General features: G+C 45.0%; 2 protein-coding genes and 1 long non-coding RNA gene across 7 annotated transcripts in view; 1 reads left to right on the top strand and 2 right to left on the bottom strand.

Moving 5' to 3' along the window:
- grin1b (glutamate receptor, ionotropic, N-methyl D-aspartate 1b) overlaps positions 1–5,657 on the bottom strand; it is a 53,817-nt gene extending 48,160 nt beyond the window's left edge. For 2 of the 4 annotated variants that reach the window (XM_017436601.3, XM_017436602.3), the window contains exons 1-4: positions 5,161–5,657; positions 3,887–4,143; positions 1,850–1,984; positions 421–597 (exon numbers count right to left, since the gene is read on the bottom strand). In XM_017436601.3, coding sequence (XP_017292090.1) covers positions 421–597; positions 1,850–1,984; positions 3,887–4,143; position 5,161 — 570 coding nt within the window. In that variant the 5' untranslated portion in view covers positions 5,162–5,657. The remainder of the gene's footprint in view (positions 1–420; positions 598–1,849; positions 1,985–3,886; positions 4,144–5,160) is intronic. The other 2 variants (XM_017436603.3, XM_037975718.1) reach the window with 1 other exon arrangement.
- Positions 5,658–8,417: 2,760 nt separating this feature from the next.
- Positions 8,418–22,834, bottom strand: dok2 (docking protein 2). 2 transcript variants are annotated; one of them, XM_017436584.3, is made up of 9 exons: positions 22,357–22,834; positions 21,978–22,277; positions 21,745–21,882; positions 21,502–21,669; positions 18,704–18,812; positions 13,743–13,912; positions 12,187–12,441; positions 11,735–11,842; positions 8,418–10,825 (listed from the first exon to the last, which is right to left on the bottom strand). In XM_017436584.3, the coding sequence occupies exons 2-9, from the start codon at positions 22,035–22,037 to the stop codon at positions 9,992–9,994; spliced, it is 1,842 nt and encodes a 613-aa protein (XP_017292073.1). In that variant the 5' UTR covers positions 22,038–22,277; positions 22,357–22,834; the 3' UTR covers positions 8,418–9,991. The 2 variants fall into 2 exon arrangements, with proteins under 2 accessions (XP_017292073.1, XP_037830974.1); XM_037975046.1 differs by having other exon boundaries at positions 21,978–22,834.
- Positions 12,426–13,231, top strand: LOC119616955. The gene is made up of 2 exons (XR_005233062.1): positions 12,426–12,562; positions 12,731–13,231. It is a non-coding gene; the product is annotated as an uncharacterized LOC119616955 (long non-coding RNA).
- Positions 22,835–23,026: the final 192 nt, after the last annotated feature.

The following is a 23,026-nucleotide window of genomic DNA, read 5'->3' as shown; positions in this document are numbered from 1 at the left end:
AGATGTCAGGAGGACAAATAACACCTTTTCTGTTCAAATTGCCAACCCGCCACAGTGGCGTGTGTGTTGATCAAATTCACCCGCCACTTCAAATATTTACCCGCATTTGGCGGGTGGCGGGTGCTAATTTCCACCCCTGATTTAACTATGTAGAAATTCTGTTAAAAGCATCAAAATTCTAATTAAAAACACTGAAAAACAACTACAATGACTTTATAACAAGCCTTTTATCTCATTTACTTTCATTAATCTGAATTATTTAGTGTAGATTACTATGAGTCAAATGAAACTCTTGATTATGAGGGAGTGGGGTGAATACTTTTGCGGCCCACTGTATTTGTGTGGATGGATTTCTAATGTGTTTGTTCACATGTGACAGCAGCGTGTGTGTAAATGGGCGTGTCTTCTCCGAGCGCTCACCTTGGTCTCGCGCTCCTCCAGCAGCGTCTCCAGCCTCTTCTGGGCGGCGCGGCCCTCGTGGTCGTCGCTGACGATCAGGATGATGTGGTTCCACCTGAACTCCCTCATCAGGTCGAACCACACCTGGGCCTGGTGGGAGTACGGGGGGACGGTCCTCAGGAAGGACAGGTGGATGCTCTGAGGAGGAAGAGGAGGAGGAGGAGGAAGATAACTGGAGCGTTGTTGACTGGGAGAGCTGGGATATTCTGGGCTGAAGACACCCTGAATGTTTTCATCAATATTGTAAACCTGAGAGGCTCTGAGAGGTTTCTGTCCCTTACTCTACAACCTGCATTTCATGAAGCCTGGAGGCAACACAGAGAACGTTCAGAGGGAACAGTTCTGGGAAAAGGAACGGAACCCGCTTTCCCTTCTTAATAAGATCTGGTTTCTGTCAGGTTCTAAAACGATTCAAAGCTAACAGATTCCACTTAGTCATTATTTATTAAACAGAAGCTGGTTCCGGCTCCTGATCCAACAGAACCTCCTCCAGCAGCAGAACTCTCAGTGGGTTCCTGGTTGTGGAGGAGTTGTGGCCCACTCTTCTTTCAGGCGTAGCTTCAGCTCATTGGTTTCTGCTCAGCTCTCTGAGGTTCTGGTTCTGGTTCTGGACCGTTCTGTTGTAGATTAGCTGCTGTTAGGGATCATTGTCCTGTTTGTCGGACAGATGGCCTCACATCTGACTCCAGAATCAGCCCAAACCATCAGCCCTCCACCACCGTGCTGACAGCTGCAGTGCATTCTGGGTAAACATCTGTCCTCTGGTCTGCAGAGGAGCCCAAACCATCAGCCCTCCACCACCGTGCTGACAGCTGCAGTGCATTCTGGGTAAACATCCGTCCTCTGGTCTGGTTCTGGTCCAGAAGTCTTCTGGTTCCTTCAGATGAACCGAAGTCAAGCTGCCATGTTGTTTTTACTGTTTAGTTTCTTCTGCACTTTGTGTTATTTGAACCATTCATTTAGAGAAACGTTAAATTCTTCAATTTCTTCTAAAACTTTGTTCTCTTTGAAATCTGCTTCGGGAAACTTGCTCCTTATGCTACCTTATAACTATAATTTTGGCACTGTTAGCTTTTGGCTACTGTTTCGTTCATTTTAGCTTCTGTTCTGCTTGTTTTAACTTTAACAGTTCAGCTACCAACTCATCTTTCAGCTTTCATTCAGCGCTCAGCTAAATTATTTCCTTAATCAGAAAATAAACCTTTGGTGCTTTAAAAACGATCACTGACTGGTGAGACAGATTCAGAGAAATGAGCTGTTGGATCTAAGCAGGTTCATATTTCTGGTTTTAGTTGGTAGAACTCTGAAGTGGATCACGGAGGACCGAGGACAGAACCCTGAGGAACACCGAGCTGCATCAGGACGGAGAAGACCCGAGGATCCGGCTCACCTTGTCGGAGTAGATGGACATGCGCGTCGTCAGGCCGACCACAGGAATCCGGTAGAAGCCGGCGGTGTAGGAGACGGGTGTTGGAGTCAGGTGGTCGTTGGACTGCGGAGGATGGCTGACCAGGATGGCGTACACCTGCAGGAGAAGAAGAACCCATTCAATGACGGGTTCCATTTTAACTCCAGAACCACATTATCACCTCGCAGCCAAACAGCGAAGGTGGGCGATAATGTTTTTGCCCATCTTGTCTGTCCGGGACCAAATTTCTGAAAGCAATCACTGGATGAACATCTACAGATGATTAACCTTTGGAGTCAGTCCAATTCAGCCAACTGATCTTAAAATCATAAATGGCATCATTCCGTGAGTTTTACAGATACTGATCTAACCTTTGGTGGTAGTAGCTGAGAGTCATCCCCAGCTCTAACAGGACATGAAGTCTTTGCCATGAAAGGAGGCGAGCGATATGCATTCCTTTGCTTTGATTTGATCGGATTTTATTCCGGCTCTTCTTGTGTTTAAAGGGTTTGTTTCAGGATGTTCAGTAGCCCTGAAAGGATTTGTTAAAACATGAATATTTTATAAACATGATTAGAAAAAGATGAAGACAAAGAGCAGAAAGAAAAGTGACAGAATGAGTTCACGTTCGACGCGTTTATTGTCCCGTCATGTTTCACCTGAAAAACACGCTTCAGGCTTTTAATCTGGGCTGGAGCGTTCTGACTGATCCGATCCGAGACACATAGACAGGTGCTAAAACGTCCTGAAGGCAGCGAGACGCTCCTGCTGAGACGTCAAATTCAGACTTTTCACACTCCGAGCTGGAGATGGAACCGGGTCAGGATCTCCTCCTGAGTCACAGCCACAAAAATAAAACTGCTTCACGTGAATCCCAGAACCCAAACCCGTCAGAACCAGGAGGCTTTAACCTGAGGTCAGAGAACAATCACAGGAACGACCAGTCAGAAACGAGGCCAACATGGCGGCTCTGTGCCGCAGAGATGGACGCCAGATTAACGTCCTCTCTGTCTCTGCGCAGATGTAATCCGGCCGTCCTCCCAGAGGACAGATTAAAGACGCCGCCAGCTGCTTCTGTTGGGTTTTAAATGCAGCAGCACTGATCAGAGAGCAGCTTCTCCTCACGTCCCTCCACAGGTCCCAGTTTTCCTCTTCAGCTCCTCCGGATCCTCCGGAAACTCCGGAAACTCCAGAAACTCTGGATCCTCCGGAATCAGACGAAATCAGACGAAACTCAGGAAATCAGACATTAAATTAAAGGCCGAGCATTCGTTGAAGGAATGCATATCGCCCGCCACCTGCCATGACAGGGTTTTATCCAAGACAGACTAGCTGTGGCGGCCATCTTGAACTGGGCTGACTCCAAATGTCAGTCAGTTGTAGACGTTCATCCAAACCTGTCCAGAGTTTCAGGAGATATTTTGCTAACAGACAAAACAAACGCTTCAACAAAGATGTCGGTCAGTATGGAGCACTCAGAGTGCGTGTTAGGGATGACTCTCAGCTACCACAACTCCCAGTTTTAGCTCATTATCTGTGAAATTGACAGAGTTAGAATTATTTGTCACTTTGCTGTCGGCCATCTTGACTTGAACTGACTGAAAGTATTTTAAAAGTTTAAATTGTTGAATTTCACATCTAAACTAAAAAAAAAAAAAAACTAAACTGAATTTTAAAAAATGTAATGTAAGTTTTAAAATCTTGAAAAAAAAACATTTTAAATTTTAAAAAACTGTCAGAAAAACATCTGAACCTTAACTTTAAAATCCTCAAAAACATTTTCTTGTTTTAAATCATAAAAATGTAGAAAAACTGCCAAAAACATTGAGAAACTAAAAGTAATAAATTTGATGGAGACTGTGTGGTCATGTGACCTGATGTCTAGTTGCCATGGTTACCGCTCCAACACTAAGCTAACAGATTTAAATGCTGTGGTCATGTGACTTGATGTCTGGTCGCCGTGGTTACCGCTCCAACGCTAAGCTAACAGAATTAAATGCTGTGGTCATGTGACCTGACCTGGTTGGAGATGAGGTCCTCGCAGACGGACAGCGCCATCTGGATGGCGTTGGGCTTGTGCGTGACGGAGATGGCGTTCATCTTGAACTTGTCCTTGCCGTAGAGGGCGTTGGCCTGACTCACCGCCTCCTTGAACCCCTGCTCGTAGCGTTTCTGACTCAGGACGGCGCCCACGTTGACCAGGCGGGGCTCGCAGCCGCACAGTGCCAGCGAGCAGCAGTGCAGCACGGCGAGCAGCAGGACGCTGCGCTCCTCCACTGAGGAGAGAAACAACAGATAACAGGGGGCGGGGCTTTACGTCTGCAGATTGCCTCTGATTGGCTGATTTACAGAAACGTTAAAAACATTGTTTCTTTTCAAGTGTCTGACCTGCAGCAGGTAAGATACAGACTCTTTTATTATTGTTATTGAAGGTGAGGCGTCACCTCGTTGCTGAGAAAGCTGACGTTCAGCTGACGTTCAGCTGACGTTCAACTGATTACGAGCCGAAGGAGAGCCTCGTATTAACAGCGGAGTTTGAGGCGCAGCTCTCCTTTTAGAGTCAGACAATCGAAGAACAGGAATCCCATAAATCTGGATTTTCTCTGCAGTAATAAGGATTTTTATTCAAAATTATTTAAAATTAAAACAACTTTTCACCTCATGTTTTTGGATAATTATATTCATTCCCAGGTAATCTGGATTTTAAGAAAAATAATTTCATTTTTCATCATCTCTAAACTCCTGAATCTGATTCACATTTTTATTTTAATATCTTTGACTTTGTTTCATAATCTCCTCATTTTTACTATTATTTGAGTTTCTTAACCTTAAATCTTATAATTCAGAAATATTTTTCATGATGTGTCTCAACCAACATCCCATAATTTACATTTTTTAATTATTATTCTTAACATTTTTCATCTGTAATTCAGATGAAAAAATTACAGTTTTAGATAAAACATCTAAAACACGATGAGGGCCACAAGACAAACAGCTGGAAGGCAAGGGCCCCAGGTCTCAGGACCCCAGGTCTCAGGAGTCCAGGACTCGGGGGTCCAGAACAGCAGAGAGAGGAAATAACAGACACTCAATAACAAGAAAAGGTCAGATGAAGATTTCTGCAGAAAAGATGTGAAATAAAAGGAGTAAACAAAAACAAACAAACAAATAAATAAATAAATCTGATACACAATTTAAAAAAAACAAATACAAAAAGCAAAAAATCGAGGCAGAAAATTCCTGTTTCGGATGAAAACAGAAGAAACGAACCGAACAGAACCAGAGACACTCACTGATCCAGCTGCGGGTTCGGGCTCAGCTCCTGGTTCCGGTTCTGACTCAGCTACAGGTCCTTGGACTCTCACAGCAGGTCCGGGATTCTGTCTCCGTCGGTCTCCTGTTGATCCGGTCCAGTCTGCTCCGGTTCGTATCCCTGTGATCTCGGTGCTCAGACGGGTCACGCTCCTGTTCGGAGGTTCGGTTCGGTTCTGAAGGGTATTGAGGTCTGGAGCGGGTCGGACCTTCTGGTTCTGGTTCTGGTTGCTCCTCTGACAGCAGATCAGTCAGGTCCTGGTTCCGGACGGATTGGACGCGGTTCTGTCTCTGTCTGTGTGAAGTGAGACCCGTCCGTCCTGGTCCTGGTCCTGTTGATCCACCGGTTCGGTTCCGGACCGAGCCGGACCTGTTCTTCTGGGTCCGTTCTGTCTCGTGAAGCTGGAGGACTTTCAGGTGACCTGATGCTCGCGCGCCCGCGGCTCTGTCCTTGGATCAGTGAGGCGCGCTCCCGAGTTTAGGCGCGCTCTCAGGGCAGGCGCGCGTCCGCCGGAGCTAGGCGCGGCCACGAGCGCCATGTTTGAGTCAATCAGCTGATTAATTAACCTGTCTGAGTTTAAATGAAGCGAGTCTTCCTGCTCAGGTGATGACGTCAGAAACTGCTCGGGTTGATGATGGAATGCTTATCGCCCGCCGACCTTCAGACTAAGAGATGAGAACTCAGAGTTACGGACGACCCTCAGCTACTACCACAACAAATCTTAGCTGAATATGTCTGTAAAAAAAACAAATGTGTTTGCTAAAGTTGATTAGCTGTGTCGGCCATCTTGAATCAGGTTGGCTCCAGTCAGTCAGCTCATGAGATATTTTGCTAACAGACAGAAACAGGAACACAGGCACGGGCAAAAACATTATCACCCGCCTTCACTTTAAACAGGTGGTGTGTGCATGTGTGCGTCTGTGTGTGTGTGTGTGTGTGTGTGTGTGTGTGCTCTTCACATCAGCTCCGACGCTTCCAGAAAACGCTGCCGGTTGCCAAGGCAACGGAGGGGACGCAGCTCCGCTCCTCCCGGATGTGGTTGCCACGGAAACAAGCATCTCCAGCCCTATTACCGAGCCCCACCCTCCTCCTCCTCTTCCTCCTCGGATTTAAAACTCATAATTAAGCGCACTCACGTGCACACGCGTGGAGTGATGTCATGTGGTCACGTGCACACGCCTTCAGGTGAGCGCGCGCCACCTGCTGCAGGGTCGGGGGTTTTGATGGGAGAGCCTGTCACTGCAGGTGAAGTTACAGCTTCATCTGTACAGAGGAGCAGACTGGATGGAGGGTCGCCATGGCAACAGCCCCTGAGGCTCATGGGTGATGTAGTCTTCTTAAGTGTGACCGTTTTCTGTCTGAGTGAAAAATAAACTCCAGCAGCCGAAGTTATTTTCTGCTTTAATGTTAGTGTGTGTGTGTGTGTGTGTGTGTGTGTGCACGCTCAGTTAGCTCCACCCCCTCTGATGGTGATGTCACCTGCGGGTCCTCGGAGTCTGATCTCAGCTGTGATCTTGAAGTAGGACACGTATGACTGCAGTGTTCAGGATCATGAGGAGGTTTTCCTTCCAGGCCACTGAGTCCGCACACACACACACACACACACACACACACACACACACAAACAGACACACGCTCACAGCTGACAGAGAGATGTATGCCAGGACGTCTTTGTCTCCTGCTGAGTCCTCAGGGCTGGTATTTCTGTGACTCTGGTGTTCCTGATGTTGTGAGGACGAAGCTCAGCTCGACTCGGAGACGCCATGAAGATTTTATTTCTGTTCATTAAAACACAAATTTAAACCTCTGCACTGAATAAAATCAGTCACTGCTGGGAGCGAACGTAAAGTTTCCTGTCTGTCAGAACCTGCCGGTCACCATGGTAACAGACGCTGATCACATCACCTCCTGAGCAGGTTGATGGTCAGACCGCCTCTGAGACGCGTCCTGTTCTTCAGGACAGTCAGTAAATAATGGCTGCTTCTTGGTGTTAGAGTCGGTCTGCTGTCAGCCAATCAGAGCCGGGCTCTTCGTCACCTTTGACCTCAGCCTTCCAGAAAACCCTGGAGGTTAACGAACCACATGAGAACGTTCTACCAGCCTGGACCAGCTGTCTGTGTGCTAGTCTGAGCTCTCAGAGGAGGGTGGACCAGAAACAACAGAGCTGTGAAGATGGGCCTGAAAGACGAGATGATGGACAGAACTTCCAGGGTTCTCATCCAAACCGGACCTCAGTGGAGTCCACTGTGAACTGATGAAGGTTTAATGAACAGAAACAGAAACACTTCTGTCTCCATCCCTCCTGAGGAACGTCATCCTGAATTATGTCCCAGCTGGGAGCGAATCCATCAGTTCTGCTCGAGGAACGTCAGGAACCCACAGGAAAACTGGAGGTTCTACAGGGTTGTTTTCAGAACCAGGGAACCGTTGTTATCAATGCTTTATAAACATGTTATTAATGCGTTTGTAAACACTTTATAACGCATCAGGAAGCACCAAAGAAGGCTAATTTTTTACCTGTTTCATACACGATTGCTGCTTTTTAAAGCTTTATTCTATTTACAGATTAATTTAAAACTGCATAAATAACTATTTATTACCATTTCTAAGGATGTCATTACTGTAAATTGAGCTCAAACTCAGAGTCCATGCTGTCACGTGACGTCATCTGCTGTCTGAAAACAGACATGTGGGTTTCTGCTTCCCCCTGCTGGAGGGAGCTGCTCACTGCAGATCACAGTTTTTATTTCTTTAATGAAAAATAAATCTGGAAGGAAAGATAAAAGTTGATTCTTTATGTCAGGGTACAAACAACATTATCACCCATCAGTGACGTCACAAACAACTTTTCCAAACAGGAACCAGTTTTATCTGCATATTTATCCTCTAGTTTTTAGGCATTTTGAACAAGTTTTACACTATAATTGCTAGTTTTGTCTCATACTTGTTTATAATTACTTACCATTTATAACTGCTCCATTTTTTTCAGTGATTCTGTAATTCTAGATTATCTGTGGTTCTATCTATTTTAAGACCGTTCACCAGAAAACAAAACCTGCTTCAACAAAAGTGGACAAAACTATCCAAAATCCAAACTGTTTGTCTGCAGATATCTGCTCAGATGGAGCTTAGATCATTAACCTCCACCTGTTAAAACCTGCTTTAATTCAGTCCTTTTTACAGATATTAATCTAAAATGTGGAGTGGAAGTAGCTGACAGACATTTACAACACATAATCCAAATTACAGAATATATTTAATCAAACTGCACATCATGTTTTCTTCGAGGTTTGACCAAAATGGCCACAGGTTCTTCAAGAAATGTGAGGAAATGCACAGAAGGTCATCCTGGAAGCAGTTCGTTCTAAATTCACCTCTCAGATCTGAGTCGACTCTGAAAGGTCAGAGTATAAAAGGCAAATGCACAAAACGCCGCGAGGTGAAAGAGACGAAGACATAAGACGTCCGTGTTCTGGCAGAAGCTGAACACTTCCTGTAGAACAGCTTCTGACGGTGAATAAAACCTCCAGGAAGTTTTAAATAAAGAGAAGGGTTTAAAAATACTGCAGCTAAAAACTACTGCTTATTACTGATTTGTAATATCTGTAATAAAAAGTTTACTTTTATGGAAACAAAGTGCAGTTTGTAAAGTTTAAACCTCATCAGTTCTTATGAGATCCATATTTATAAAATAAAATCAGTTTTACACTTAAAAATAATAAAACATTGCTTTTATTCGTTTTTTTATCAAAGGCACGCCTTTCCTTTTTAACTGGCATTGTCACCACAATGACTCAGCACATTTTCGTACAACGCTGACTCGTAACGGTTATGATGTGAAAATAAATCTCTCTGTGCGGCTGCATGCTGGAATTAAACAAATATCTAACAGGCTAACAAACTGCTAGCGCAAACTGAGCGGTGCATGTTTCTTTGTTGGATGTTTTATTTGCATCAGATTAGATGGAAAAACTACTAAAAACAGCTTCTTCTATTGTAGTTATGAATATAAACAACATTGATTTGTATGCTAACTTTGGTGAAAGCTACAAAAAGCTACTGGGGGAGGACTAAACAGAAGCAGACGTTCTCACACCTGAACCTTTCATGAGCACAGCAGAACCACATCGACCCGGTGATGGTGCTGAATGTGGACAGGCAGCAGGGCTAACGGAGGTCCAGGATTCAGGAGCCTGAAGAACCCCAGTACAGTTTCTGCTGCCATCTTTCAGGTTCTCCTGGTTCATTTTTACAACCTGCAAATTCTAAAGTTCTGCCTGGTTTGGGTTTGCTGACGTCTCCCTGTTAGAAGTATTCATGTTAGCGACGTCAAACACCAACGTTCCTCTTCAGCTGCTCTGAGGTGACGAGGTCAGATGACATCTGAGCTCCAGTTACTTCACCTCAGAGGATCAACAGCCAGCTGAGGAGTTCAGCTGATGAGTCGGGTTTAGTGTCAGGAACTGAACGGGAGGAGGTCCTCTGGAGGAGAACTGAGGTGAAACCTCCTGACAGGATCCGACGAGGGAACAGTTCAGATCCTCGACGAGAAACCAAGCTGGAGAACATGCTGCTGCCGGATGGATGGATGGATGGATGGATGGATGGATGGATGGATGGATGGATGGATGGATGGATGGATGGATGGATGGATGGATGGATGGATGGATGGATGGATGGATGGATGGATGGATGGATGGATGGATGGATGGATGGATGGATGGATGGATGGATGGATGGAAGAGTGATTGGTTTGTTGGTTGGTTGGTTGAATGGAAGGAGGAGTTCTGGTTTCTTGTTCTGCTTGACCTCTAAGCCATCTTTACCATCACGTTTTTGTACGGTGAAAACTTTTCCTCCTCTTCCTCCTCTGACTCCTCCTCTGACTCCTCCTCTGACTCCTCCTCTTTCTGTTTCTGCTCCTGTTCTACTTCTTCGGTGGTGTTTTGTCTGGTACAAAACGCCCTCTTGGGTCGTTTGGGAACAGCGTAGTCATCCACTCGGGGGTTGTAGGGGTACTCGTGGCCTTTAGGGTCAGATGGCGTACCCATAGTCTTCCAGGCGTTCCCTCTCATCTCCTCGGGGTCATCGTACACCACGCTGTGGGGCGTGGCCTCCTGCCCTGCGGCGGCGCAGCCTTCAGGTTCATCGTAGATGTGGTCCACCTTACGTTCGGTGTCACGTTCAGTGTTTCGAAAGATGTTTCGGATCTTCATCTCGTCGATGCTGTCGTACAGCGGATCTGGACCGGATTCGTCCCTGTCCTCCTGCTGAAGGTTAAAAATGTCGGCCATGACGTTTGAGGCGATGGTGTCAAAGGGGAGGGAGTAATCTGGCTCCTTGATGCAGGGAGCAGCGTTACTGCCGCTCTTCTTCTCCTTCTTGGGGCCTGAGATGTTGATCTGAGAGTACGCCTGTTCTGGGTCCTGGTTGGAGCTCAGTTTGGGGCTGAGGCGGGCGTTGGGGGTGGGGGTTGAGCTGGGGCCCGGGGTCGGGCTGGGGCCGGACTCGGGGCTGGCGTTGGGCAGGGGACAGCTGGAAATCATCTTCACCTGGTTCTTTCGGGGGACAGGAAGTCCACGAGTGTCCAGAGTCAAACTCTTCACTCCGGTCAGGATTTTATCGACTGGAGGCTCGAGACGAGACTGAAAACAGGACAAGAAACCAATCAGGGATCAATTATTAGTCTTTATGTTAAAACAGTTAGTCTGTAATAAAATAAAGAAATGATTCCTGAGCTTCAGTTTGTTGCTTCTCTGTTCATTCTGACAAAAACATCAAAAATGTCAATTAAACATAAATTCAAATGTGCTGATAAGGACACAAATATGAGAGGAAAGATAAACATCCAACCGACCAGCCAACCAACTAACCATCCAACCGACCAGCCAACCAACTAACCATCCAACCGACCAGCCAACCAACTAACCATCCATCCAACCAACCAACTAACCAACCAACCAATCATCCAATCAACCATCCATCCAACCAACCAACCAACCATCCACCCATCCGACTATCGAAACGACCAATCAACCACCAAAAGAAAGTCTTTAAATGCCCTCTCCAGAGTCTGGATCTAAGTTTGACAGAAAAGAACAAACTGTCCCACAATCAAGTCAAGGTGCAGCTGCTGAGACCTTCAGAAGACTAAAGGCTGAAATTACAACAGAAGGTGTTTCAGCAAATTATGGCTTGCAGGGGGTGCACACTTATGCAACCAGCTAACTACATCATTTTTTATATTTTTCATGCAACAGATTTTATTTTTCAGTTCAGTTGGACAGGATGGATGCTACAGTAAAGGTGGAAAATATTTTGAAGTGATTTATTATGGTTTCACTTTTTTACATCACAGAAACCTGATATTTTACCAGGTGGTGTAAACTTTTATATCCACCATCTTAAACTGATCTGAAATCAGCAGCTGTAGACACTCACCCTGTCCAGCAGAGGACACTCACAGCTCTTTAAATGACTGGTTGTTGATGTTTTCTGATCTTGAACAAATGTTTCACACATTTCCTCTTTAATCAGCTGCTGCTGTTTCTTACCAGTGGGGGGCGCTGCTGCTGTGAAGGATTGGAGCTGTCGTTGTCTTTGTTGTGAAATGTCTGCTGGTTATGAGGAGCTGTCACCAGGCTGTACACGTCACCGGACACCTGAAGGCAGAGAATATCAACCTGTTTACATCCTGGGCCTTAACGAGTTCACAGACAGAACTAACGAGCTCCGCCTTAACCAGTTCACAGACAGGACTAACGAGCTCTGCCTTAACCAGTTCACAGACAGGACTACCGAGCTTCGCCTTAATGAGCATTTAGGCTGCAGCTGTTTTTTTATCTATAAATGAAAACCTTTTCTCTGAAAGGACATGCTCTTTGCCTTTATTTTGAAAATCAAAGATGTGTTTTTGTAAAAACTCTTTCTGCTGCTTTGGGAATTCGTGCTTTAATGTTGAAAACCAGGCTTTTACTTTGAAACATTAGGTGGGTCATCAGCTGACCTGAACAGTAGGGGTCTGTGGGACTTGTCCACGGGTCTGAGCTCCCCTGCTGTGGACCGGATGGTTCTGCTGGTTCTGGGACATGTCGGAGACCCCCGGACTCCCTCCGGACATCTGTCTGTGGGGGAGGGAGATCTTCTGCAGGTTGATGGCCGCCTCCACAGACTGGAACAGGGCGTTCCCCTGTTTGGTGTCGAACTCGAAGCTCCCCTCGCCGGACTCGCACCTGCGGCCTGCCTCGAAGGAGAAGGTGGACTGAAAAGACAACAAGAGACACATTTAAACAGGAAATCTTTCAATTTAGGTCCTGAAATGAGTCAGACTTCCTGAACTCTGTACAAATTTCAGGCGTGAAGCAACAGTTGGACGTCTGAAGGTGAGTTTTGTGTCAGAAAATCTAAAGAGACATTCAGAAACCCAAAACCACAACGACGTTCATGTTCATCAGAACCTCAGATGAGACTCATCGTGTTCGTTCGGACCTGCTGGTTCCTCTCGTTTCTTTGTTGAATCAAATCTGTTTCCTGTTGGGGTTCTTCTAAAGGAAGTTCAACAAACTCTGAGTTAACTCGGCAGATGACAGCGAGGAAGATCAACTCTAAGGATTTTAACCTCGAATTAAGAGCGTGCATCATCATCACCATCATCATCACCATCATCATCACCATCATCATGAGCAGAGCTACCTCGAGTCAGTGCCAGGAAACCAGACGAGTCTGAACACCAAGAACTCAAAGACGCAGAGCAACAGGTAGTTTGATTCCTGTTTGCTGATTTGTTGGATTCCAAATTTAAATGAGGAACAAAAGAATTACAGAAACAAAAAAACTTAATTCTTCTAAAAATGTTTGAACTTTCTTAATGAGATTCTGTTAAAAACCACAAACTGGTTTAAAGATTAAATCTTCTCATTACAGAAACAAAAAGGAGATAAAAACTCATTTAATTAAATTTAAACTCATAACTTCTGCTCCTTTCTGATCGTTTCCTGAGTCAGACGACAGGTTTGATTTTAACAGTTTATTCTTTAAATAATATTTTTATTTATGAGTTTGTAAAAAATTCCACATTTACCTTCCCTTCCTGCCTTATTTGTTGCTTTTTATCTTTATTTTATATCTTCATTTTAATATTCCTCCTTCTTTGTCATTATTTTGTTCCAGATGTTTTTTTTATTTTCTCTAAAGATGACTTAAACTGATCAGATATTTTAGGATTATTCAACCCCATTTTGGAAAGTTTTTATATTTCTGATTTCATCCTGAAGAACTGATTTCTGTGTGTGTGTGTGTGGCCATGTATTTGATACATTGTGGGGACAATTTTCCTAACATATACTACCTTGTGAGGACTAAGGTGTGAATTGAGTTTAGGTTTGGTTTAGGGTTAGGTATGTACTGGTAATGGTTAGGGTAAGGGTCAGGGTTAGGCTCTAGTTAGGGTGTAGAAATGAATGGAAGTCAATGGAAAGTCCCTGCAAAGATAGAGAGACATAACATGTGTGTGTGTGTGTGTGTGCGGGTGTGTGTGTGCGTGTGTGTGTGTGTGTCAGTCACCTTGTCCCGCCCGAAGCGCCGAAGATACCTGTACGGCCAGATGTACAGGACGTCTCCAGTCTTGTCCAGCAGCTGCAGAGACTCCATGTCCGCTCGCAGGACACCGTCCCCTTTCAGTCTGCAGCGACTGGATGCTTCTGTCCTCCGAACACACACTCTGAACTCGTGCACTGTCACACACACACACACACACACACACACACACACACACAAACACACACACACACACACACACACACACAGTGAAATCTAAAGAACGTCTGCAGATATTTACTGGTGGATTTTTACTAAATCATTCAGAAATAATTAACACAACTGTAGCTAAAAGCTAAAAATAGAAACACCAGCTTAAAGCTAGAAATAGCAAAGCTGCAGCTAACAGATAAAATTAAACGGGGCAAAAAAGATAAAATTATGTCAACAACAGCTGAAAATTAAAATAATACAACTGTAGCTAAAAGTAGTTTGTGAAGCAGATTTTAACAGAAATCTCAAAGTGTTTCTGTCAGGAAAATGTTTGTGAATAAAGTTGAATAATTCAAAATGTCTAAAAGTTAATCTGAATGTTTTCATCACTAAAACCCAGAATCAGTCTGATTAAAAATAAACGGTCGAGAAGAAACAGGAAAACCAAAGACTGACGTCGACTCAGCAGTTTTTAAACACGATTTTATCTGACATAAAACTGAGAATCTGTCCACTGAGTCCTCAGATATTTTGCTAACAGGCAAACAAACACGATTAAAAACTGTTGATAATTAAACCCGCTTCGTGCACGTATTTCCAGTTATTTCCTTACAAACGGGGTGTTTTAAATCCTTTAAATACAAACAGGAACTTCTGTCTAAATAAAGATTAAAGTTGTTTCTGATCGCGTCACAGAGGATTCACCTCATCTGTTACTTAATGCCAATGAACTTTGACCAGTTTTCTCAAAGATACTCGAGTTTAAAGACCCGACTCTCGGCTAACGGGCCGTAAAAGGAGCAAATTTCTGTCAAAAACGGGCCAAAAAATGAGGAAGATGAGGGTGGAGGAGTGACACTTTTAACTTCCAGTCAGAAAACTCAAATTTACCTCCAGACAGCGTCTGAGTTTCTACTTCAGTTTTCTCTTTTTGTTTTCACGGTTTGGTTCAGAGCCTAACGAGGTGCCGACTCCCAGCAGCGAAAACAGAAACGAACCAGAAGAACTCGGAGAACTCGGAGAACTCGGACCTCCACCGAGGCCTCAGCGTGATCCGGATCAGAGTCTGCATCAGAACCAGAATTTAATCCAGTGTGTTTGGTTTCAACATTTCATCCAGATCTGTCCTGATCTTCACTAACAGACAAACAGACACAACCGGAACCAGAACCTCCTGGGCAGAGATAGTAATTAAAAGCCCAGTTGGCTGTGGCAGCCATCTTGAATGGGATTGATTTCAAAAGTTAAGTTGTAGATGTTCGTCCTATGATTGAAACTAAAGGGTCACCTGCAGGAGCAGAGAGGAGGTTTTAATCCTCCTGAAGCCCTCAGAGGATACAGAGAGAGAGAAGAGTTAACAAAGGGGTCAGCTGTGACTTTGACCTTTGACCCCATGAACCTTGAAGCCAACCGGCATCATCTTTGACCCCTGAGGCGTCCAGCTGTGCAGTCTGACGTTCCTACATCAGACTGACGCAGAGTTAGAGCTCAAGGTCAACCTTGACCTTTGACCCGATCACCACCAGAATCTAACCCCTGGTTCCGTGTTTGACGTTTCCTGAACATTTCATGAACATCCGTCCATAATTGCTTGAGTAATCTGGTCCACAGACAGGCAGACAGAAGCTCCCTTTGAACAGTTTGGAGGTGGAGCGCCTTCAGAAGTTTAGATGTTTAAACTGAACAAAGCCAACATTTGGCCGTCTGTAGGACTTGTATTGTTGTCTTCTTGTCTGCAAATCTCATGGATTTGATAAAGAAACCGATGAGTCAGCTCTGTTACGAGTCGACAGACGTTAAACAGGGAAGCTGCAGTGATCTGAGGACAGGAACCGGTTTGATCTGCAGCGGGTCTAAATTTAGTCTCTGAGCTGCAGGAGAAAAAGGTTTTGGTGTAATTGAGGTCAGGAGGAGCAGCTCCAGAAGCTGCTGCTGCTGTTGGGCCACTTCCTGAAGCACCTGCAGCTCGGAGGTGTGGTTTCCTCAGCTGCGCCTCAGTAACTGACAGGGTTCTGCACGTTCTGACGTTCTGCAGCCGTTTCAGGAGAAGAACGAGGACAGGAGTGCAGAATAACACAGACAGGAACAAGAAATAAAACCCAAAGATTGATGTTCCGTCATCGTCTCAGGCTGCCAACAGCACTCAGAGTTATTCTAACTTTTATCAGAATAGATTGTTTGATGTTTGCAGTTTGGTGAGGAGCTTCAGGAACATCTGGGTTCACAGCTGGAGGTGGAACCATGGAGCCTCTGCCTGATGAACAAGGTCTCAGGGTTCTGGGTGGAACTGAGAACAGACCTGTGTGGTGGAACGTTGGTGGGTTCAGATCCTGGGTCAGACAGTTTGAGGTGGACGTGTGGAACATCTGGAGCAGCAGAAGAAGAAGAGAATCCCTCTGGGTTCAGATAACCTCGGCTGAAACTCGGAGTTGTTCTGCGAGTGTTCTGCGTGTAACCGCCTGAGCTTTAGTCCTTTTTGTGTCTGCTCAACCGGAGCTTTATTAGCAACCAACCCACACGGGTTCTGGTTGACCTCAGGTCTTCAGAGTCCTCGCCACAATCAGAGCAGAAGGTGATCAAAGACTCAGACTTCGTCCAGAAATAGGAGCTGAGACGACACCGATTCAGTTTCACTCCAAACAAACATTAATAAACTTCTACCAGAACCAGCAGAACCCTTCAGCTGGTCCCTCAGAGAGGTTCTCTGAGTGAAGAACGCTGATCCAGCCTTTATTTTGACCCTCTGTTGGGTTGAAGCAGACACTCTGGTTCTGGGAACCTTCTCACCAGAACACGTTCCTGTGGGACAATCCTGGTTCCAAAGGTTCATCACGCTGCTCGGGTTTTTCTCAGGAGGTCTCAGGTTCTTCACTCCGGGTTTCTGGGATGTTTCACATCATTAACGGGACGAAGACAAACATCTCAGAGACTTCAGGGATCTCTGCCTCCATCCTCCTCTTCTTTCCTCCTGTTTCCACTTAAAAGTTAACATTTCTAACAGCAGCATCACTTCTTCTCTCCCTGAAGCCTTCTTCTCGTCTCTAAAATCCATATTTATGACTGAAACAAGATGTTTTTGTGTGATTACACGTCGCCTGCTGCCCTGAAAGTCAAACATTTAAACAAAGATGTCTTATCTGGTTTTATCGATCAGCTTCAGGTTTACTTTTACTTCTTCGACACATAAACTCTGAAACACTCAGAGAGGAGGAAGACCAGCATGCGTCCAGCGCTGAGCACTTCCTGTTTCTGAACAGGAAGTTTGTCCTGTCAAGATAAAAGCTGAGTGTGTCCTGAGGTGGTCACTGCAGCGCTGCGACACCCGGCCTGCGACCGCAGCAGGAACCAGAGCTGAAAGTTTCCACGACGTAACCACAGTCAGTGTGAGGGAACCGCAGTGGAAACTTCAGAACTTCAGCAGAACATTACAGTCTGAACGGTTCTGATGAGCCGTTTTAACTCCTGCAGACTGACTCAAACTGACCTCAGATCTGTTAGAGATGTTCCCTCAAAGAAAATGAAATCAGGAATGATTTCTTCAACAAACAGTGTGACCTCTGAATGACGCTGAAGAAGCTGAAACTGAGCTTTCACATAAAACAAGAACTGAAACGAAACGACGCATAACGACAACTAACAGCTAAAAGTAGCAAAAGCTAAAAGTAGTGTGAGGTTTAGCTAAAAGAAGCACTGTTTGTTGCAGATTTAAAATTGTCGTGGAGGCTTCAGCTGCTAAATTTAGCTGCGATAGGAAACACGGCGGGAGGAAGTGAGGTTTGGCTGAAGACGCAGCAGGAAGTCTGAAGACTGAGCTACAAAAAGCTAAAAAAAAAAACTCCGTTAAAGAATAAAAAACATTTGCTTTCTGTGAGAACAAAGAGCCGAATGCCTGCTGATGCAGCTGAAACTGAACTAAGTTACAACAACAAGAACATGAGCTAAAATTAGAAACCAAACCCTGCAGCCTGATCTGCAGGTGAACTCGCTCTGATCAGTCAGGAGTTCTGAACAGGTGAAGCCGGTCCATACGGCCAGGTGAGGCGAAATAAATCATCCGCTTCACAAAGTAGCTCCTCCTAATAAATAACGAGACTTAATGACTCAGCTGGCTGTGGGCTGTTTTGTTCTGTTTTCCAACTATCTTGACAACTTTAAATGAAATTTAAATCGTTTTTTGTGACTTGTTCTCGGTGTTTGACCTGTTTGCAGCTGCAGGTACAGGTGAGCAGATTGAACTTGTCTCCTGTCAGCAGAGATCAGGACTGCAGGGCAGCTAAGATCTTCCTCCCTGAGGACACATTCGGCTGCTTTCAGCTCAGAGATACGACCACCAACGTTACACCTGATCTGATTTAACGCAGCAGAACCTGCTGAGGTTCTGTTTCTGAGACTAAAATGAGAGGAGAAATGATCCGTCAGCAGCTTGGAGTGGACAGACGGAGGACAGACAGAGGACAGAGGACAGTTTCTGTCTGTGATCCTCAGCCTCAGGTGGATCTGATTGGTCTGATTCTGTGGCCTCCTTCAGGTGAGGCTGCAGGTTCCAGGTAGAAGCTGTTAATGTGTTCTATTTGATAAAATCACCTCATCCTGCAGCAGTTTGGGTCTAAGGTTAAAATCCTCAGAAACTCACAGATTAAAGTTTGTTCTGCATTAAAACGGACAGATCTGACGTCAACACGAGACATGACAGGTCTGCAGGTGGACAGTCAGGTGGATGGACAGGTGGACAGTCAGGTGGACAATAAGGTGGACAGGTGGACAGTCAGGTGTACCTGTCTCCCGGCTGCTGTACAGCGAGTTGTCCTCCATCCCTCCGTCTTCATCCACCCTGCTTCCTCTCTGCAGGCTGCCTCGTTTCCCTCCAGCTTCCATCCAGTTCATCTTCAGGAATCAGACCAATAATTCATCGTTAACGAGACAAACAGCAACCAGAGAAATAACTTCTGTAAACTCAAACTGAATTATTAGACGTCCTGAAGCAGCTGATTGTTTAAAACATGAAGAATTAAAATAGCTGAAAGTCTGCTGAAGTTAGTCTAAAAACTCACAGAGGAAAAATACAAGAAAACAACAACAACATCTGCATAAAACAAAACACTTTCAAACAGGAAAACACCAAAAAGTGTCAGGTTTTTTAAAAAGATTCTGTCTCTGTTTGACAGCTTTTATTCTGAAAACACTCAGGAGGAAGTAAAGGAAATCCTGATCATGTGGACGTGTGATCAGATTCACTCATTCATCAGTTTGGAATTAAAGTTTGATGTTTCTTTTTTTCTGATGGAACGAAAACAAACAGATTCCACCGAGCCATAATTTATTAAACACAATCCATAATCTGAGTGAAAAACTGGTTCCAGCTCCTGATCCAACAGAACCTCCTCCAGCAGCAGAACTCTCAGTGGGTTCCTGGTTGTGGAGGAGTTGTGGCCCACTCTTCTTTCCAGAGTTGCTTCAGCTCATTGGTTTCTGCTCAGCTCTCTGAGGTTCTGGTTCTGGTTCTGGACCGTTCTGCTGTGTTTGGGATCATTGTCCTGTTTGTCGGACAGATGGCCTCACATCTGACTCCAGAATCAGCCCAAACCATCAGCCCTCCACCNACCGTGCTGACAGCTGCAGTGCATTCTGGGTAAACATCTGTCCTCTGGTCTGGTTCTGGTCCAGAAGTCTTCTGGTTCCTTCAGATGAACCGAAGTCGAGCTGCCATGTTGTTTTTAGAGAGAAGAGGCTTTAACCTTTAACCTTTGACCTGCTGACTGAGGCCTGTAGAGTCTGAGATGGAGCTCACTGCACAGTCTGACCTTCAGGGTGAATCTGCAGCTGTCTTCAATGTTTCCTCTTGTGAATAATCTTCCTCTCTGTAGAACGATGGACTCCAGATAGTCTGGAAATGACCTTTGACCCTTCCCCGGTTGATTCTCTGAGGTCATTGCTGATGTCTTTCCGCCCTGGCGTTGTGTTAACACACACCTGTAGCTCCAGAGCAGCAGAACCTCCTGATCCTGAACCTCTGAAGGCTGGAACCAGTTCTTCACTCCCAGATGGAACTTTTTGTTTTGGTTTAACAAAGAACGGTGGAACATGTTGTGCGTTTTTGTTCACTTGAGCTCAGATTTCACTCAAGGTCAGTTTTTCTGACAAATAAAACCCAAGAACTGAAAGAGGCTGGACTTTCTGAGTTTCCTTCTTCAGTACGAGATCCGGTACTTTCAGATCTGACAGTCCAACATTAACAAACGTTGTGTGTTTCTGTTTGTTTCAGCTCAAAATGAGTCTAAAAGTAAAACACTTCTGTTTTTTTCACACTTTAATCGTCTAACCTCCAGTTTTGTTGATGACACTTCAGTGTTCTTTTGCAGGTTTTGAACATTTTCTTTTTTTGTGCGTCGCAGTTTTTCTTTCTTCTCAGAAGCCGCCGTGTGATTGGCTGTCGGCGCTTCCTGTTGGTTCTTCGAATGAGGAAGTCAAGTCGTGACTCAGGACTGTCGGCTGTTTGTCACCGTCCTGAACGCCGACGACACGACGCCGGTGGTCCCGCGGGAACGTGGCGGTCCGAGCCTGAGCTCCTGCAGGACCGCCGGCCCGTTTCACAGCCGTTTCCATGGCAAATGAGTTAATTTAAAACCCTAATCTGTTGCCTTGTGCACGACCGTGAGAAAACTGACCACACACGTTCTCATACTTTGGTATCTTGGCGTAACATCTGCTTTTGTTCTACTTCTACATTCTTCTGTGTTTAACTGAAAACAACAAAATGTGTGATGAGGGTCAGTCTCAGCTACTACCACACCAAATGTTACCTTAGTATCTGTAAAACTGGCTGAGTTTTAGACATATTTTATGTTTTAAGGGGATTTGTTGGACAGCTTGATTCGGATTCACTCCAAAAGTTTTTCTCTTAATTGTTACTTTCTGAGAGCTTCGTTCAAATCCATCCTGTGGTTCATGAGATATTTTACTAAAAGATGCAGGAAAAACTGTCTGAAAAAGACAAACTGAAGTTTAAAGTATGGAAACCCAAAAGGGCCAAAATTCTGCTTCATTTTTTAGATGTTTTATGTTAAAATGAGTTTTCTAATCATGAAACATCACTTTTTATGACCTAAAACACTAAAAGAAATGTTTTTTATGCTACAAAAAGAGTTAATTTTTGATGAAACAACAATGAATATTTGTATGTTTTTAATTAAAAACCAAAACCAAAAGCATTTATGCTGATTTTTCTCAGCTTAATGAAACTTCCTCTTGTAAAGAAGTGTTTGTGTTTTAATTTATTCGACTCGCAGAAGATAAAATACAGATTTAAATTTTACGTGTTGTTTTCCAGACTGGTAATGATGTGATTACTGATCATTGAGAGGATAAGATGGGCAATAATGTTTTTACTTGTGTCTCCACTGCTCCAGTTTTAATGAATCCCACACAAAGTAATCATTAACCATCTGCCACAGCAGACCGAAAATAGCTCCAACTCTGTCAAATTTACAGATATTGAGCTGAAATTTGGTGTGGTAGTAGCTGAGAGTCATCCTCCACACATACTCTGAGTGTGTGTGTATGTGTGTGTACCTACAGGGAAGGCGATCTCACACAGTTTGTGCGTCCAGTCGTCCAGCTGGTTCCTGTCAGCGGCGAACACGTAGATCTTCTCGGTGGTCTCCACTAGGAAGGACCCCGTGTCTCTGGGACATCCGTCCATCTCCACCTCCGTCACCCGGATGCAGTCGGACAGACGGATCACCTGGGGGACAGAGGGGCGTTATCGCCATGGGAACGGCGCTGAGGAGGAGGAGGAGGGGAGAACGGGAAGCGTTACCTTCTTGTGTTCCTGCTGTTTGCGCAGAGATTTGTCGTTCTTCTCCATGCTGGCTCCATCTTTACACTCAAAGAACTCCAGCCTGGAGATGGAGCAGGAGCTCTCCCGGTACAGGACGGTCCAAACCCGCTTCCACTTCTACACACACACACACACACACACACACACACACACACAGGAGTTGGACACCACGGCTCTGAGGGCTACAGGAAGTGACGTAACGAATGTTTTACCTTTCCAAATCGCTGCTGCTGGAGGAAGAGCATCCCCTGCTTCCTGATGTCCTCCTCCATCACGGCGCCGCTGCTCCTCCTGCTCCACCTTCCTGGCTGTTTGCCTCCTTTTATTCCTCCTCTCCTTGTTTCCTCCTTTCCTGCTCAAAATCCTCTGAAAAGTCCACGTCCGCCTCCTCGTTCGGGTCTTTTCTTTCTCCTCGATCGTCTCTAAACGTCGTTTTCTCCTCTTCTCGTCTCGTCGTCTTTATCTTCTCTTCAGCGGTGAATGGTGTCGACTGTTTCAGCGTTCGCCTCCTTCTGTGGTATCAGGGTGATGCAGAAAGACGTTGCGTGTGTCATGTGTGCTTCCTGTTGCAACATGTAATGCAGAACTTACTGACGGTCTGAACCTCCTCCTTCAGGCTTCTCCTCCTTCCTCCTTCTGGTTTTACATCAGGTGTGATTCACATTAAAAAGCACATTTTGATTTTACTTCTCCGACCGAGGCTGATAAAACATCTTAAAGCACGTCGAGAGTTCGGCCCGCGCCCCCTGGTGGCCCCGTCAGAACCCAGAACCAGAAGTCCTGCAGACGGCCCTGTCGCAACGAATTTAACCCCTTCCTGTTTCCTGACTCTGAACGCGATGAATCCCAAACGGTGCGTGAGTTTTTATAACGAAACGAAGAGCAGAAGATGCAGGCAGATGCAGCAGAAGTCGGTTGTGGTTTCTCAGCAGGTGGACAGGATTACCGGGTTAAATACGAGTCCTTCAGAGGTACAAATGTGGGCTGAAAATGATAAACAACACTTTAATAAAATGAAAGCTCTGGCTCTCCCTGAAGGAATGCATGTCACCCACTGTGTTTCAGCAAGATTTAAAGTTTCTGAGGAAAAGGAAAGGTAATGAAGAACAAGAAACCAGTTTCAGTTCAGAAATTAATGTTTAAAGTAAAAATAAATAAAAGGAATACAGGAGGAGGTTTGACCTGGAAATAAAGCTTAAAGGCACTCTTCAGAATAAAAGTCTGGGTGTTATAGCTTAGATTATTGCAAAATTAAGTCTCA

Source organism: Kryptolebias marmoratus, linkage group LG1 (assembly GCF_001649575.2).
Source record: "Kryptolebias marmoratus isolate JLee-2015 linkage group LG1, ASM164957v2, whole genome shotgun sequence".
NCBI classification, from domain to species: Eukaryota; Metazoa; Chordata; class Actinopteri; order Cyprinodontiformes; family Rivulidae; genus Kryptolebias; species Kryptolebias marmoratus.
The sequence above is the reverse complement of the archived record's forward strand: the minus strand, read 5'-3'. Positions and strand labels throughout refer to the sequence as shown.